At 38.3% G+C, this 19,173-nt stretch overlaps 3 protein-coding genes, 1 long non-coding RNA gene and 1 pseudogene across 4 annotated transcripts; 3 read left to right on the top strand and 2 right to left on the bottom strand.

Moving 5' to 3' along the window:
- The first annotated feature begins 402 nt into the window (after nt 1-402).
- LOC121790606 lies at nt 403-2,032 on the top strand. The gene is made up of 3 exons (XM_042188788.1): nt 403-548; nt 652-740; nt 1,720-2,032. Exons 1-3 carry the CDS (start codon nt 507-509, stop codon nt 1,868-1,870), a joined length of 282 nt encoding a protein of 93 aa, XP_042044722.1. The 5' UTR covers nt 403-506; the 3' UTR covers nt 1,871-2,032.
- Nucleotides 2,033-2,122: 90 nt separating this feature from the next.
- LOC121790605 (E2F transcription factor-like E2FE) lies at nt 2,123-5,041 on the bottom strand. The gene is made up of 11 exons (XM_042188785.1): nt 4,633-5,041; nt 4,479-4,546; nt 4,104-4,156; nt 3,961-4,038; nt 3,817-3,858; nt 3,534-3,606; nt 3,332-3,399; nt 3,177-3,249; nt 3,014-3,075; nt 2,576-2,900; nt 2,123-2,412 (listed from the first exon to the last, which is right to left on the bottom strand). Exons 1-11 carry the CDS (start codon nt 4,707-4,709, stop codon nt 2,318-2,320), a joined length of 1,014 nt encoding a protein of 337 aa, XP_042044719.1. The 5' UTR covers nt 4,710-5,041; the 3' UTR covers nt 2,123-2,317.
- Nucleotides 5,042-5,526: 485 nt separating this feature from the next.
- On the bottom strand, nt 5,527-12,807 carry LOC121790607 (annotated as a pseudogene).
- Nucleotides 8,149-8,610, top strand: LOC121790608 (uncharacterized transmembrane protein DDB_G0289901-like). Its single transcript, XM_042188789.1, has 2 exons — nt 8,149-8,293; nt 8,387-8,610. Exons 1-2 carry the CDS (start codon nt 8,149-8,151, stop codon nt 8,608-8,610), a joined length of 369 nt encoding a protein of 122 aa, XP_042044723.1.
- A 3,670-nt stretch (nt 12,808-16,477) lies between the features above and the next one.
- Nucleotides 16,478-19,172, top strand: LOC121790604. Its single transcript, XR_006048336.1, has 4 exons — nt 16,478-17,151; nt 17,552-17,701; nt 17,872-17,904; nt 19,161-19,172. It is a non-coding gene; the product is annotated as an uncharacterized LOC121790604 (long non-coding RNA).
- The last annotated feature ends 1 nt before the right edge of the window (nt 19,173 follows it).

Genomic DNA, 19,173 nt, shown 5'->3' with positions numbered 1-19,173 from the left:
ATTTTTAATTTTTAGGATTTTAATTATGTCGCTTTTTATTTTATTGTCATTTGTAATATTATTTAAGTTTTTTTAATGAATTTTAGTATTATGGAAATGTTTATGTTTAATTGAATATTAAATTAATTGTGCTCGTCCTTGCGGAAGAGCACAGTTGTGGGTGTTATGCTCTTGCCAGAGAGCAGGCATGAATAGTACTGCCCGGGCCCACAACCGTGCCGCTGGCAAGAGCACGGTTGTAGATGCTCTTAGGTTCGTACTCCCAAAAATATAATCTGTAAAACAAATTAAAACAGAAAAAAGTGAGAAAAAGAAAAGGAAATCGCGTTAGCGTTAAAAAAAAGCCAAAGTCAAGTTTTGACTAGAGGAGGCAACACCGAATATTCCTCCGCAGCCGAAAAGCGTGACTACAACTGTAGCTCTATAAATATATAAAGGGCACGCAACTTCAAAATCAAAACCCTCCATATATTCATTGAATTTCGGATTTTGTATCTTGAATCGTAATGGCTTCATCTGCAGCTCTCAAGAGATGGCTCAGGCCGGAGGTACTCGCTAGATCTCCTTTTTTCCCGTTTGGTTTGGTTTGGTTTATTTTCATTTTTGTTTTGTGATTTGTTCCGATCTGATTCTTTGTTTTATGAATTTTAGGTGTATCCGTTGTTCGCCGCCGTCGGAGTGGCGGTGGGGATCTGCGGAATGCAATTGGTTCGTAACATATGCACGAATCCTGAAGTCAGGTATTGTTTTTGACCTTGTAGCTGCGCTGATTTCGCTCCAAGTTTTCTTTCTCGTTTCAAAGGACGTTTTATGATATGTATAGATCTGTGGGCTAGTTTTATGATGTCAAAGTCTGATACATTAAAAATATAATACTACTATAAAATAAATAATAGTACTAATTAAATAGTCTCGAGATTCTCTGTTTCAAATAATGTTGAATTATACATTGTCTTTTCATTAGATTATGTATACCAACCTGTGACTATGCTGTCCAATAGTATTTTGCAGTCAAATTATTTTACTTCTTGTATTTCAATTTATTAATGAGTATACAGTGTCTGGTGCATCGAATTTATGAAAATTTTATGGTAATTTGAAGTAATGCATATTGATCAATAGTATGCGTGATGGTACAGACTAAGATATCATGCATATTGATAGTTCATGATATCTTATAAATCAGTCATAATTTGGTAATTCTGGCATTTGCCTGACCGAATAATATTCGGTGTACATGTCTTGGAAAAATATCAAATTATGGTACCATTGTCTACATTCCATAGCAATATTGAAAATCAACGGTGCCATTGTGTATATTTCTTGACTAAATAGAAAATTGAGAGTATGTGTAAAAGGGGAACGCGCACCTCATATGTGGTCCTTCTGATTAGAGAGCTCAACAATGGTGTTCTTTATGGAGGTTTTTGCAACAATATTGGATAAATATTCTGAAAAACAATGTCTTATGATGAGAAAAATGGAAATCAGTCATATTAATGCCTGGATGGTGAAATTGCAAGTGCTTGTTTACATTATAAACCCTTCATATCTTGTAAGATGAAAAATTGTTTGATACTTGCATAGTCCATCATATATTGCCTTTTTTTACTTTCTCGGACCTTGAGGTGATAGACTGTCTCATACTACTTGTTTGTGTGACCTTTGAACTTAAATGATGAGATTGTTAAACCTGTGTTCCATTTTTGTGAAATGTAGGGTGAATAAGGAAAACAGAGCTGCTGGTATTTTGGATAACCATGTGGAAGGGGAGAAGTACTCTCAACATGCTCTTAGGAAGTACGTCCGTAACAAGTCCCCCGAGATCATGCCATCCATCAACGGTTTCTTCTCTGACCCCAAATATTGATCAATTACTGATGAGATACAGTTGTTTTGAAGATATCAAGATACAACAAATGACAGAATTGCATTTTTTTGGCTCTGATTGAGTACACAAATAAAAGAACCAATATATACTTTTCACAACAATTCATGAATGATTTGGGATAATCTTTCCCCTTTTATATTATTGAGCATTCTTATGGTTCATTTCAGTGTATGTTATATTCATTTTGTAATCTCATCAAAATTTTCATGTCCACTATATCATGTATACAAATGACCAAACAAAGGATTTCATTGGATTTGGAATTTTTATATCGGGTAGAAACAGCCAATATACATGGCTTTTGTAGTTTAAGAATTGGTACTGAAATTCAGTTCAAATTCTAGTTGTGTATCAGATCATCACATCCTAGTATAACTTCTGCCTCCAGTTTCGAGATAAAAAGAATTCGAATGGAAAAGACAACATTCATTCAGATGCGTGCTCTATCTGCTGCTTCTCTTCAGCTTCACCACGCCAGCTACTCCATGCTTCAGTATAGTGGTGAAAAAGATCTCCAACAGCTGCCAACATTGATATATGATTAGATAATATGCCTAGTTCCTATAGCTCAACATGTAGTAAATTAAGACAGTTTGCTTCGTAGATATACCATGTGAGGAAATGTGATTCCTTGAAAGAGTTGTTTCATAAGAAAATTGAGCTAAGAAATTTGGAATTAGTTACCTTTGTTGCTATACTGAGGCCGATAAGCACAAAGGGGACTGTCAGAGTTTTGAATCTGCCCATCTTTTCTGGTTTCATGGCTCCATACCGTAGTAACATTTGGGGAAAAGGGACCAAATACGAATTCCTTTGAGCTGCATTGCTGATGCTGCTCAGTAGTCAAGGCATTATTTGTGTTGCACCTTTTCACTGATGTGTTGGTGATATCAGCTCCGAACGCCCTTCTCTTGTGATTCTTATCTTCTGATGCAATGGAAGATCCATTTCCACTTCTTCCCACACTTGTCCACCTAAATGCTGGTTTTCCACTCCCAGGATCGCGAACCTGTAGAAATATCGAGATTTGTTGAAAAGGATCAGCTTCCTATATGCAGGGGGGAAATGGAAATGGGGATCTGTTTAATTTAAAAAAAGTGAGTTGTACTATTGCAGACAAACCTTTTCAATGAGTCCCATTGATGAAAACACATTAGCAATATCATACAAGCGCCTAATCTTTGCTGCATATGAGAACCAAAATGTAAGAGTACTACATAAGTTTGCATACCATTTCCATGTGTGCACTATAATGAAGGCGTATCTAAAAGAAAGATTGAGTTACTTCTCATAGCTGTTCGGTCAAGGCTATCCCCCAGCAAAGCTAATGCAGCACCATCTAATGATATAATCTCCGCCTTTAAGTGATGAGAAAGAAGATCCAGATCAAACTGAATTCGTTCACTTGATTTCTAAAATCCAGATAGAGGTAAAACTTACCTCAGAACAAAGGAAAAGCTTGACAAAATTCTGTGTAAGAAGCCCCAATGATTTTTCCCTCTTGTGCTCTGTACAACCACATGAGTATAAGAAACAACCAAATTCAGTTAGATGCAGAAGATACTAATATAGGCAGTGACTCAAAGGAGGTAGAGATGATAGCTCCACATAAATAAGAGACTCAGTAATTCACCACTTTTACCCGATTGAGAGCATTTGTCTGGACACTCGGCCTTCGAATCAGAGGGCAGACTATGTTCTTTATCATTCGAGACCTGGGGAAAGAACTCTGCATTATATGTTGCAAGCGGAATATAGTATTATTATCATGCTACACCACGCCTACGCTTTATAACACATAATGGTTAACATGACTACGACTATTTTGTGGACGTTCATCAGCTCGTACAACAAGAGGTAAGTCTGAAAAGCTAAAGAAAGCAAGCAGTCAATTTAAACTTAATTTGCTAAAGCCAGCAAGATACATTGGTGATATAGGTATGGAACTCCTCTTTCTGTCCCTGTTCCTGTAATGAAACGATGCAGAATAAAGTTACTATGCCATTAAGACTGAGTCCCAAATTCATTGATTTTTTTGTACTCCATAAAACCAGTCAAAACAAGACTACCTTGAGCACCTCTAAAGCCCCAGAAACGGCAGCATAACCTTTCCAAGTGTATTGATTCTTCTCTTTCTTCTGTAAAACCTGAACATTTCCCCTTAAAGTTAGAATCATAATTCCAAGTTTAGATTAAAAGATAAGATAGTTACCCCAATGCCTTCTAAAATATTGACAATGTCATATATTCTTCGCCGCTCAACACCTAAATACAAAGTCCCAAAAAAAAGGTTAGCTCCCAATTAGAATTTGTATCAGGATATCAAGTTAGCTATTTTAAACTCAATTTCCTCTTATTTTACTTTATCAAAATACTAATTCTAAAAAAAATTAAAAGCAGTCCAGAATTATACATCAAAATATAGGAGATAAATGAATTTATTAACTAACAAGTAACATCTCTTGCATTTTCATCCTCACAATCAATTTCATATAATCACTCGAGTTCTTAAATTTTAAAAACTCAAGTTCCAAAAATAATCAACAACAGATCGTATTATTATCCTGATTGAAGAATAGTATCACACCTAACTGAAGAGCAGAAGCATCCAATCCGATTGAGTCCACGCCTTCGCGATCGTACAACTTCAGGAAACTGAAGAATACCAAAAAAATCACTCAAACGGAAAGCACGAATCATATGAGTATTCATCATATACAGATGATAAAATCACGAATTACTTGGTGCATAAAAGACCGAGAGACTTCTCCTTGCGGCAGTAAAGTGCATCTTTTGTGCGAGAATCGCGAGACGCCATTCCAGCAATCGATTTCAGAAATTGGAGAGATTATCTAGCTCGGATGAGTTTTGACGGAGGTGAATCATAAATTGATAGGCATGGCGCACCTAGGGATTTCGACTTTGACGACTTCGGGTCTACAGATTTGGAAAGGGACGAATACACTACCTTAATGCATCGCAGGAATTCGAATTCAGATGAAGCGCGGGCTTAACGAGTATCCATCACTCACTTTTTCCTTCTCTCTTCTTACTCTCATCATGATTTATGATTTTCAATTTTCTCTTTTGGATAAATTTTATTTATATACTAATACTACTAAACTGAAATGTTTCACTTTTACTCGATGACCTACTGAGAAACAAGAACCAACCGAAGCTTTAAATGTCGAATTTAGTGAAATTTTTGAACTCTTGTAAACTGCGAGTGGGTTCAATCGACACCCCATATTTGTAGTTCTAAAAGCCGAATTTAATGAAGTTTTCTGGCTTATTTGGACTAATTTAATGAAGTTTTCTGACTTTTTTGGACTATTGGGGTTCAATCGACTCCTGACCCCACAGCGGCAACTCTAAAAGCCGAATTTAATGCAAATTTTCGACCCTCGTGTGCTGATGGGTTCAATTGACCACTGACCCCATGTGAATCTGCAATTTGATTATCAGTCTTCTAGTATGTTTTTGGCTTTCGTCATTTGAGCTTAATTGATACTCCTATTTTTGTGATTGTAGGACTTGACGAAAATATATTTGTTGAGATCAGAATTAGCTATCTAATGAACATAATATTCACGATTGCCTAGAACTAGATGTGACCTAAATCAATATGGTGGAAGTACATGAATAAACCATGTTCAAATTTTCACCAAACCCAATTCACTACACAATGGAAAAACAAGTGAACTAGCACCAAATAATTGACTTACTGAATGGCTGAAATGATTCTCTTACCATAATCATCTAATGCAGACAAAATGATTCAACTACAATGAATTTAAAGTACATGAAAACTGAAACCCATTGGTCTTCAAATCAAACAAAACATGTCTTATACTTTTTCGAATATGACAACCATGAACTGATAAAAGTCCCACCAGACTTCTATTGATCAATGGTGGAAACCTCCTGCCACTCCCCATCCACGGCTTCCTTCCACAGCGTGACATTGTTGTCGCCGGATGCCACAGCCAGGAGATTTCCAGTCAGAGACCACGACACCCTCCAGACGGGAGTCTTGAAGTCCTTCAAGACTTTACCTTCCCACTGATCACCTTCCTTGGCCACGGTCCATATCACGACAGTACCATCTTGAGAGGCACTCGCGACAGTTGATTTTGGAAGTCCCAAGTTTGGTGCCCAAGAAACATCTCTCACCCAATCCGAGTGATTCTGGAGGGCAGGGAAGCAGTCCATTTTCCATATACCATTGTTGAGCTTCCAGATCTTCACTGTGTTATCGCAGCCACCGGATGCAAGCTTCTGAACTGGTTCCAATATTCCAGATCCAACAAGCGCACCTGGAGCCATTGAAGGTGCCCATGTAACTGAGGTCACTCCAACAGGATGAGCTTGGTCTATTTTTGTAGTATCCCAGCCACCGTCAGCTCGAGATGTGTAGACTGAAATGTTCCCGTCCGAAGAGCCACCGGCCAAACACAATCCCAACTCATGGGGTGCCCAAGCAATGGAATTAACTGATGATTTGTGGTCAGTGAAAATATGAGATTGGGACCACTCGTTCGGATTACCTTCCTTCCAGATGATGACTTTACCATCATAAGAACAAGAAGCCAGTGTCGAGCCAAACTTAGGGTGTGCCCATATTACCTGCCACACTGGCCCTTGATGACCAGTCAAAGTAGCCAGATGCTGGGAAGAGTTGTTGCTCACACCAATTATTTTATAGTGCCGTCGGATGAAGCAGTTGCCACACGTTTCCCATAATAATCCATCGACACATCATGAACAACATCATTGTGGCCGGTTTCAATTTTCTGCGGAGGCATCTTTCTTATTGGTTAGACCTTCGACCTTTGTAGAATTGCTTTAAAGTTTGCTTTGAAACCCCTGTATATCAGAACATACGCATTCAAAATAAAACTCCTCATATATTTCCAACAGAATTCTACGATCTATTCAAAATCTATAGCATCACAGCATCATTATCGACTATCGGGCAAATTAGTGTACGCTGTGTAACCTGTCAAATAACAACTAGCTGCTCCAAACATTAATTGTTGCAGCTGAGTTTTAAATGTTATCAATGAATTCAATCAAATCAAGCATGCTTGTTGAGAAAAGGGGAAGTATCAATAAGCATTAAAGAAGAATATAGTTCCAAGAATGGAGTTCCAAGAAGCATTGAAGATGTGCATGCATTGTTCCAATAGTAGTGTAGTTCCATGAATATACATTTATTGTAGGATCTCAAAAGTCACCAACATCCCTATAAATATATGGGTGTTGAGTACCATTTCATCATTCAATCAAAATACAATAATCTTCTCCCATTGCTTTCTTCTCTAAATATGTTGTCTATACCATTTAACATGGTATCAGAGCGGGTTTGGACTCAGATAAGGTATCATCATCGTCTTTGATACCTTTCTCGACCCTTTCCCGTTTTTTTGTTTTTCCTTTTTCCGCTGTATCTATAACCATAAGCCAAAATGTCAAATGACAACTATATAGTAACCGAAACCTCAGATTCATCTATGGCAGATGAATTTGCCCGGCAATTTGCCAACTTTATGCGCAATAGTTTTGCGATGAACCAACCAAATCCACCAGAAACAGCTGCCATGCCATTCAGAATTGACACGCAGCCCCTCCACATTGGTGGGAATAAGTTGAATGGAGAAAATTACGCCCTTTGGTCCGTATTGATGAAGACGGCAATAAGCGGTCGGGGAATGGTATCTCACGTCACCGGAGTGCCTCATTCTCCACCGCGAACCGATCCAGCCTTCATACAATGGGAACAAGCCGATCACTGTGTGATCACTTGGTTAATACAAAACATTGAGCCTCGACTAGTCAGTCGAGTTTCACAACATCCGACGGCAAAGCATATATGGGATGCGTTGGCCGTCACATATGGGAGCGGAAGAGATAAAATCCAGGTGTATGATCTTCAGTTCAAAGCAACCACACTGAGGCAAGGAAGCAGTTCATTAGAAGAAATATGGAGCCGGTTGGGAGAGATCTGGATTTCAATCGACCAAAAACAGACGAACCCAATGAAATGTCCAGAGGATATGGAGATTCATAACAAATTCATACAAGATCAGAGAGTATGTCAGTTTCTCTATGCAATTGATAGCAAATATGAAACAACCAAGAGGGAGATACTGAAAATGGACCCACTTCCCTCCGTCGACTATGCGTACAACCTGATTCAGCAGGAGGAGACACGACTCCGAGTGTTACAACAGGCAAACACCGGCGGAGCAGCTGCCATGGATGGAATTGGAACTGGCCTCGCCATCCGAGGGTGGCAGAACCCTACCGGCGGCTCTCGGGGTGGCGGTCGCGGCAGCAACGGTGGTGGTCGCGGCAGCAACAGTGGTGGTCGCGGCAGTGGCAATGATAGAAATCGGCGAAGTGATGAAGAAGACAAGTCAAAATTGGTGTGTTCCTACTGCAAACGGAAAAGACACACAAAAGATTCATGCTTTGAACTAGTTGGATATCCAGATTGGTGGGAAGAGAAGCACGGCAAGCCGCCGCAACCGCAAACACCATGGAACCGTGGCGGGCACGCCGCCGCAGCAGTTGGAGGCGACGGAGGCAACGCCGTGCAGGGGGTCGCGCAAACCGCCGGTGCTGTCCAGCCAGGAGGAAGGACCAGAAATGAAGCTGCTCAGCCGGCGAATACAACCGGGGCAGCAAACTTGTTGCCAGCGGAAGTGGGAGTGTAATTCACGATTGGAGTGAAGAATTGATGAGGGGAGAGGCGGCGCCCGATTCAGGTAGATTAGGGTTAGGGGGCTCTTTTATTGGAAGCCCCCAAATCTTTGGGAAATTGCAGGTTTTACCCCACCAAAATTCTCAGTCACAATTAGCCCCCAAATCTCCTGAAAATCCCATAATTTCCCAAACCACTTGCCAAAATCGATTTCAGCCTCTCGAGAAGCTTGGAGTTGTGTGTGCAGTATCTAATGGCCATGAGAAAAATGATAAATGGATTTTTGACTGTGGGGCAACCGATACCATAACATATGATGCCTCAGACCTTACCAACCTTCAGAAACCTCTAAAATCTCCATTAGTCATGTCACAAAGGAATTGAATTGTACGTTACTAATGCAGCCACAATTTTGTCTGTTGCAGGATATCCGAACCGGAGAGATAATTGGGCGTGGCACTGAACGTGATGGGCTTTACTATGTGGATGAGATAGCTCAAAAAGGGACTGCCATGTTAACTCACGGATCAGCTGACAGGAAAGCTTGGCTTTGGCATCGGCGCTTGGGTCATCCATCTATCGGTTACTTAAAATTATTATTTCCTAGTATTATTCCTAAGCATGACATGTACTGTGAAACTTGTCTTTTATCCAAAAGTCATCGGAACTCTTACCCATTAAGTAATACTCGTGTTGAAACCCCATTTGCCTTAGTACACTCTGATGTTTGGGGGCCCGCACCAGTTATTGGGGGGCAAGGTTTTCGATATTTCTTAGTTTTTGTGGATGATTGCACTCGCATGACCTGGATATATTTCATGAAACAAAAATCTGAAGTTTTGTCACACTTTACCCATTTCTATAACCTTATCCAAACTCAGTTTCACAAAACCATTCAGGTCCTTCGGTCAGATAATGGGGGGGAGTTCGTTAATTCTACCATGAAACAACTCTTCCAAAACAAAGGCCTTATACACCAAACCACATGTGCTCATACTCCCGAACAAAACGGTGTGGCTGAAAGGAAAAATCGATCTCTCCTCGAAATGACTCGTTCTATGCTTATAGAGTCAAAAGCCCCGAAACACTTCTGGCCAGAAGCCATTGCCACCTCAGCCTATCTCTTAAACCGATTGCCCACAAGTATTCTCAAACATAAAACTCCTCTACAAGTCTTGTCCACCTTCACAAAAATTCCTCCGCCCTTGACTCTTGAACCTCGCGTCTTCGGATGCTCCGTTTTTGTCCACATTCCTAAACATGAAAGAACTAAACTATCCCCTTGCGCTATCAAATGCGTTTTTGTAGGATATGGGGTAAATCAAAAGGGGTATAGGTGTTTCGATCCAAAGTCCAACCGGATGTTTGTTACAATGAACTGCAACTTTCTTGAAACTGAGTACTTCTTTACCCATCTTAGCGGTCAGGGGGAGAGTAATGTTAGGGATAACAATGATACGGACCCGCTAAGTTGGATCTCAATGCCACTGCCAACGCCAAGCAATCCTGATGCGGATCTATCAGAGAAAACAGTAAGCAATTCCGCTGAGCAAGTCTCTGATGTGGTAGAGTCCATCGTAGAAAGTGGCATCGCCTCAAATATTTCTCCGTTAAGGTTATCCACTGTAAGTAATCCTGTGGATACAGATAATTGTTTGGCTAACACTGTAAGTGCAGAAGAAAATTCAATTGAGGCCGAAGAAAGGGAAATTGAGGAAGTCGAGGTCGAAGGAGTTGACCCTGACACTGGGAGGTACATACTTCCACCAAGGTCAAACAGAGGAGTTCCACCCAAAAGGTATACGCCAGAGAGGATTGACAAGAAAAAGCGGTACTCTGTTGTGAACCTAGCCAAAGGCCATTTATCAGAGATGGCTCGGGCTTTCGAGAATGCACTATATGAGGAAGAAGAAATACCACAGACATGGGAAGAAGCTATGAAATACAAGCATTGGAGGGAAGCAATGAAGAAAGAGATTGATGCACTGATTCGAAACCACACATGGGAGAAATGTGCTCTACCAGAAGGGAAGCGACCAGTGGGTTGTCGATGGGTCTTCACTATCAAAAGAAGACCTGATGGCTCGATAGAAAGGTACAAGGCACGACTTGTCGCAAAAGGCTATACTCAGACATATGGAGTTGACTATTCTGAGACCTTCTCTCCAGTAGCTAAGATGAACACAATTCGGGTGTTGTTATCCATTGCTGCTAATAGGGACTGGCCATTACACCAGTTTGATGTGACGAATGCCTTCCTACATGGAGAGTTGAAGAAGGAAGAAGAAGTTTACATGGAGGCACCCCCAGGTTTTGCAACAGATTTTAAAGCAGGTGAAGGGTGCCGATTGAGGAAGACCTTGTATGGATTGAAGCAATCTCCAAGAGTATGGTTTGGGAAGTTTGCTGGGGCAATGATTAGCTATGGATATACACAGAGCAATTCAGACCATACGCTATTTTTTAAGAAGCAGGGTGATAAGATCACATGTTTAATCATATATGTTGATGACATGATTATTACAGGTGACGACCTAGAAGAGATTGAGGAATTAAAGAAAAATCTTTTTCAGGAATTTGAGATGAAGGACTTGGGGAATCTCAAGTACTTTCTTGGGATTGAAGTGCTAAGATCAATCAAAGGAATTTTTCTGCGACAAAGGAAGTATATCTTGGACATCCTAGCAGAGACCGGCCTACTGGAATGTAAACCAGCAGACACTCCTCTGGCAGTTAATCACGGATTACAAATCAGAGAAGGAGCCAAGTTGGCTGACCGTAGTCGATATCAGCGACTAGTCGGAAAACTCATATATCTCTCGCACACTAGGCCAGATATTGCCTATGCAGTTGGGGTCGTAAGTCAGTTCATGCATAAGCCGCAGACAGATCACATGGAGGCAGCACTTAGGATTTGTCGGTATTTGAAGGGAACTCCAGGGCATGGAGTGTTGTTCGCTAAAAATGGGCATCTTGAGATTCATGGTTATACAGATGCTGACTGGGCAGGGAACCCAAACGATAGGAAGTCTACAGCAGGCTACTTTACCTTTGTTGGAGGTAATTTGGTAACATGGAGAAGTAAGAAGCAGAAGGTGGTGGCTCTTTCGAGTGCCGAAGCAGAATTTCGTGGGATTAAAAGTGGGTTGACCGAGATTTTATGGTTAAGGAGATTGATGAAAGAGATTAATCTCCCTCCAAGCAAGTGCCAGTTGTATTGTGATAACAAAGCCGCTATAAGCATCTCACAAAATCCAGTACAACATGATCGAACGAAGCATGTGGAGGTTGACAGACACTTTATCAAAGAAAACATTGAGAATGGGATTGTCGAACTCCCTTTTGTTCGCTCTGAGGATCAACTTGCCGACATCCTAACTAAAGCAGTCAACTCAAGGAGCTTTGAAGATGTGCTTTCCAAATTGAGTTTTGGAGATCCCACCACTCAATTTGAGGGGGAGTGTTGAGAAAAGGGGAAGTATCAATAAGCATTAAAGAAGAATATAGTTCCAAGAATGGAGTTCCAAGAAGCATTGAAGATGTGCATGCATTGTTCCAATAGTAGTGTAGTTCCATGAATATACATTTATTGTAGGATCTCAAAAGTCACCAACATCCCTATAAATATATGGGTGTTGAGTACCATTTCATCATTCAATCAAAAATACAATAATCTTCTCCCATTGCTTTCTTCTCTAAATATGTTGTCTATACCATTTAACAATGCTCACACACAGATCGAGCTAGCTTCTTGATGCAAATCAACTCGATCAGATCCTTACCCCATTTCCCCAAAAAATTAACATCACAGACAAGTTTCAGTTTTTTCATCCCAATATAAGAGCAGAGCGTATGAAGTCAACGTCTTCCTCAATAACATAAATGAAGGAAAAACAAAACCTAGCCCTATTTTAAACAAACTAGTTTTCCTCGGCAACTTACTTCGAGAATGTATCTAAGCCAAATAAATCATATTTACATCACCTCGATATCGAGAAGATATCAGAAATGAATAAGCTTAGACCTGAATGAAACGGATCTAAGATTCCCCAATCCCAGATCTCATAATTTACAGATCACGAGTATCGAAAATAATCCATCAGAAGCTAAAAATTCACCAAAAAAAGATAATTGAGGGATTACAAGCAATGATTTACCAGGTATACGTCGATTGGAGCTTCGGATCAGATCGGCTGCGAGGAGGAAATCGTGAGGAGGAGAGAAATGCAGTCGTACAACTCTATGAAGCTAGAGCGATATACGTTAAAAAGTTGGGACGTGTTTGGTTGCAACTTACTTGGAATTTCGGTCCCGATTAAGTTTCGAATAATAGGAATTTGAAAAATATCATTTTATAAATTGCAAACAAATATGGAGTATAAAACTTTTGGTTGTTTTGCAATTTTAAAAATTAATTAGAAAATCGTAAAATTAGGATTTTTCTTTGTTTATTATGGAATGAAAAAATTAGAATGGTAATATGTAGGGAGTAATATATTACTAATGTTTTGTAATAAAATGAATTTTTTTATGAATAGGCAACACCATTTAATTCATTAATAATAATTATACAAGTATGATTTCTTGATTGACATGCCACATAAAATTTCACCATTAATAACAATTGTAATTGTAATAGGTTATAAATTTTACGCAACATACCTAATGTTACCATTATTTATGACCAACACATTCATTCTGGCATTTCATATTGACTGTATAGTTTAATACATTTAGATCTCGTTTGATAATTTTAGGGATGTCAATCTAGCCCGAAATCCGCGGGTTGACCGGAATAACCTGGTAAAATTATAGGGTTAGGACCGGAAAATCACAACCCAAATGCAGAATAGGGCTACACGGCTGACCCGCTCGGGTCGGTGGGTTATGTTGGCTGGCCCGGATGGGTTGTGGGTTAGCCCATGGTTTGAGCATTTAAAATAAAAATATAATTAAAATTTTGGGTTATCTACTTTTACGATGTATATATGGTAATATCAATATTAAACGTAGTTAGGGATGTCAATGTAACCCGTAACCTGCGGGCCGGCCAGAATAACCCGATAAAAATACAGGGTTAGGGTTGTAATTTCGCAGCCCGAATTTAAAATCGGCCATTCGGGCTGACCCGTTCGAGTGGTCGGGTTAGGCGGGCTGACCCTTTCGAGTTGTCGAGTTAGGCGGGCTGACCCGTTCGGGTTACGGGTCGGCCCGTAGGGTTAAAGGCTTCTGCACAGCGCGTAATTTTTGTAACGGTCATAACTTTCTCTACAAAGCTTCGATTGAGGCATGCAATATATCCACGCGAAGCTCTTTCGAAGACGAAGAGAATGATATGGATTAGAGGTTTATCAGACTTCAAAATCGCGAGAAACATTGACTCAAACAGGCTGCTGCACATCCACATATTTTGTATACATTTTCTAATCAATTTTCTATCATTTCTCAACAAACATGTAAACATACCAAAATCATCCAAGACAACCCTCTAAAACCATGCAAAATCAAATATGTCAATCGACTATATAAGATCACGAAAAAATCACTATGTGGTTCATAGATTCATAAATACTCATATATAAAAGCTTTCTTTTAGTATATTTCCAATATAATAGTGCAAAGTGTTTTGACGCCGCTTCGTCATTGAATTATGTGTACTTTGATGTTTCTTAAAACAAATATAAATTATTATTTGACTTATTTACAGCTGGAATAAATTAAATTTGACCAATTATAATGCAGGAAAACTTACAGTTACTCCAATTAGCTAGCATCTTGATAATTCACTCTTTAGCAATTCAAAATATTTTTGTTACATCTACGATGCACCTCTCATGTTATGAAAATTTTATTCAATTTTCTACGAATTGATTAATGTTTGAAATTGAAACAAAGTGTTGATTTATGTTTTAAATACAAAACAATAAATATACGATTGATAGATATTTTGTAAATAATTATGTAATGAATAAGTTATTTAAATTTAAATAACTTAATATTTTTTAAAAATATTAAGAAATTAAAAATACGTATTTCATTGTTGAATGATTAATTAAAAATATGTATATAATAAAGAAAATTTAAAATACGTATTATTTTTTTGAAAATATTAAAAAGAATTAAAAATACGCATTGGTCCGAATAACCCGGTGGGTTAGCCCGAAACCCGAAGGGTTAGGGTTAGGGTCGAACTTTTATAACCCGAAAAATCATAACCCGAATAGCACGTACCCGAATGGCCCGACAACCCAAACGGGTTGGCCTGATTGACATCCCTAAACGTAGCATTGATATGAAGTATTGATATGAAGTATGTATATGGTAATTATGTATTTTCTCTCTCAAATTGAAAGTTAGGGTTATATGGAATATAAATGTTATTAATATGTACTCATATTAAACGTCGCATTACGTCTTTACTCTCGAAGACAATGATCCGGTTGAAGCTTCAAGAGTTAATGTAGAGAATGTCATCAACTCCATAGTGTTATTTTTTGACATACTGCTATATATACTATTTTTTTTAACTACTTAAAATTTATTTTTTGGGTATACAATTAAGAATGTCATTCAACTTCTTTGAAATGTTAATTGTAGTCAGATTCACGATATGTTTGTGTATTTTGTTTCAATTTTCAATTGCTATTATTTTCTTTCTCTTGATCACTTTAATAATACTTTACTATTTGCGATAATTTGTTTTTTTTTAAGTTAGAATGTTGGATTTGATAGAAAGTAATACATAAGATCACTTTTGACCCGAATAACCCGTGGGTTAGCTCGAAGCCCGAAGATTTAGGGTTACGACCGAAATTTTTTACCCGAATAACCTGATTTCAAATAGCCCGGCAACCCGAGTGGATGGTCCGAACCCGAGCGGATTAGCCCAATTGACATCCCTAGATAACTGCATTGTGATTTGCTATACTATAGTTAATAAATAAATAAATTATTTAAATTTTATGTATATAAATTTACATGACTAAGCGTTCGACCCATAATAAAACTAGTAGTATATATTTTTTTAAAAAACTCATGAAGTATATGAGACAAAATAAATAAATATTCAAATTCTGTATTTAGTATTACGTACTTCGTAGTATTAGTCTGTATTAAGTTATAATGATATCAAAAAACTGTTAATAATAACAATAAAAATAGGTAGGTAAAAATTTCAAGGGTAATAAGATCATTCAAATTAATTGTCATGATTAATTTTCAATGTAATCAACTAATCATCCTACTTGTTTGTTGGATTCAAAATAATGAGGATTGACAAACTAAATGGCCAAAAGATGATTTAAGTCACATACCACATATCAGGAAGAGCTAGAATATATACTCTCTCCGGTCCCCAAGTAGAAGCTAAATTTACAAATTATCATTATCAAAACACAATTATCGAATGGACCTTTTGTTTGATTGAAATAATATCTCCTAAGAATGCTATTTTAACGTCGTTAAATTCACAAATTATATTGAAAAAATTGATATTCAATTAATATTCATTCATTCATTTGAAGTTATTTAAAAAAAAAATTAAAAACTGTGATTTCTATCTTGTTTACAAAGCTAGTGATAAAGTTTTGATTTTAAAGGTGACGTCGATAAAGTAGAAATACAATTTGTACCATACTTTTTTAGAAATATAAAGTGGACAATAATATTTACAGTAAAGTAGTTATATTTTTCATATTCCCAAAAACCCTACAAAAATTGGTATACATTAGGCAAATGAATCTATACCAAAATTACAAATATCTTGATGAATAAAAGTATTTGACATATGGCCAAAGATTATACTAGTAAAACTATTATACTACTCCTAGTATATTTTTAATGAGAATTTTAATTATTTTACACATTAATAACTAGTGAGTAGTGGAGTGAAACAGATCTAAACACTATCTCGATTTCAACGGCACATCAAAATCGTCGTCGACTTTGCAGGCGACGACCAAAACCCCAGCTCGCTACGATCGCCGGATCTCGCTCTAACCGCCATGGCATTCTCCACCCGCCGCGGCGCCGGCGGATGGGCGCAGTCTCTCCTCCCCAGCGCCGCCACAAAATCCCCATCCAAGCAGCCGCGGAAGTCGCGGAGGCGCACCACCGCCGCCTTCCGCGATTTCATCTTCGCCAATTTCTTCACAGTCGGACTCGGCGTCACCGTCTTCTTCTTCCTCTTCGTCCTATTCCGATTCGCCGCCGTCCCCGGGCCGATACAGTTTCGATCGGCGACTTCGCGCGGGCGGGCTGCCCGGCCTCGGAAGCCGGTCGTGCATAAGTCGCCGAATAGGACTATTTTGGCGGCGGATGTGGATATCACTACTAAGGATCTGTATGATAAGATCCAGTTTCTGGATGAGGACGGTGGGCCGTGGAAGCAGGGGTGGCGCGTGAGTTACAAGGGTCATGAGTGGGATGATGAGAATTGAAGGTGTTTGTGGTACCGCATTCGCATAATGATCCTGGATGGAAGCTCACTGTTGAAGAATATTACGATAAGCAGTCCAGACATATTCTCGACACTATTGTGGAAACACTTTCCAAGGTTAATATTATTTCTCCACATAACCTAGATCGGAGTTGTTAAGAAACGTATTTATAGTTTGGTGAGATTCGATTGAAAATCAAGTTGAATTTTGTTCTCAATTTAGCTGATAGATACCAATCTTTTAGGATGAAATGGAATTCTAATATAATTTGGCTTTTATTTTATTGTACTTATCTGGTGCATAACTCAGCAAGTTGGATAAGTTCATGCTGCTTTCAATTCAAGGTTATAACTCATAACAGGTCGATGACATTCAATTCTCGCATGCTGCTGAACTATAATTGCTTCTTGTTCTATCCTTGATTTTGATGGTTCTTGTTTACGACCAGAATTTGATTTGTGTATATAGGAGGTGAAATTTATAAAATTCTGCTTGATCGGTTGATGTTGTATGTAGGATGCTCGGAGAAAGTTTATATGGGAAGAGATGTCTTATTTAGAGAGGTGGTGGAGGGATGCTTCAGAAGCGAAAAGAGAATCCTTCACCAATTTAGTCCAGAATGGTCAGCTGGAAATTGTTGCAGGTGGATGGGTTATGAATGACGAGGTAAATTGTTCTGTCAAGCTTATGTGAAACCAGTAATGCATGCATTGCCCCCAGCCCCCACTCCCTTATATTTCAGTTTCAGATAAACTACCTTTCAATTTTTATTGCCATTATATTTGTATTAATTAATAGATGCAAAATCTTACAGTTGTTTTTTCATCTTTGTACAGGCTAATTCACATTTTTTTGCTATCATTGAACAGGTAACTTTGCAAATTTTGTTTGTTAGTATTATAACTCACTCTAGTTTAGCATTATGTGTAAGATGAACTGTCTGATATCTGCTTGGGTGTAAATGGAAGTGCTATAGCTTTCATTGATTTTTGCCTGCCTTATAGTACTTTATTAAGTGAAGATCTCAAAGCAAATACTTTAATCTTCTAGGCTATATATGTGTGTGTAGGCGAGGCATCAAATGTCTTCGTGTTATCGTGAGTCCATGAGTCTCCTGTTTTTTACTGCACCAGCGAGTTTAAAATTTTGAATCCAATGCTGAACTCAGAAAATGAAATTAACCCAGGATCGAATCCACAAGATAGTTATATTTGTAGTAAATTATACAGTGAACTTAGTAATTTTTATATGTATGGTGCAGTAATAAAAGCAGTCTCACAATAAAAAGGAGACTCATAATAACCTCTATATTGGGAGAGGCTCACAAGAGAACTTATATTTTAATAAAGAACGTAAAGCCATCTTCAGCACTCCGATTATGAAAATTGATGGTGAATGCAACACTAGGGATCAAATTCATAAGGAGCAAACATTTCATTTAGTTTCATTTTTTATGAGTGCGGTTAATTTCACTGTGAATGCGGTGACTTTATACATTCAATATACTGGTTTTAGTATTTTTAGTTTTCCCATAAGAATGAGTTTTCTACATTAACCTGCGCCTGCACACACACACACACACACTATATATAATTATAAAAATTGTTTTTTATTTTAGACACCCCTATTATGTTGTGTGTGTGTGTGTGTGTAAGGATGCAGGGTGTGAATCACATCATGGTACTGTCAGTGATGATTTTTTAATTAATTTGAAAATGATAGATCATGTGTATGAGTGTATCATATAGCCATGTGGTTTTGTCAGTGCTGTAAAAATCCACACCATTTTTTCCTAAATCTGCTTGTTGGGCGTCAACTTGATTAGATTCTACTTTTGACCTGGTCCACCACCTAGTGCCTTTTATGACTATGATTCTGCTTCATATGATGCATATATATGTCCCATTCAGTTCCATCTCAAATCTTATCACCCCCACCACCCCAAGGGAAAAAAAATTAGTATCATGCTTACCATCACATAGCTATGTAGATACATGTACTTCCATTTTATGGTATGATAGAGATTTGATTTTCTGGACGTTTAGTATAATGTTAGGTGCAACTTTAATTTCGATTGGTGGAGACTCATTACTTATGAAGTATTGATCTAAACTGTGTGTCTCAGATGACAGAGGGAA

Source organism: Salvia splendens, unplaced genomic scaffold, assembly GCF_004379255.2.
Source record: "Salvia splendens isolate huo1 unplaced genomic scaffold, SspV2 ctg564, whole genome shotgun sequence".
Classification (NCBI taxonomy): Eukaryota; Viridiplantae; Streptophyta; class Magnoliopsida; order Lamiales; family Lamiaceae; genus Salvia; species Salvia splendens.
The sequence above is the reverse complement of the archived record's forward strand: the minus strand, read 5'-3'. Positions and strand labels throughout refer to the sequence as shown.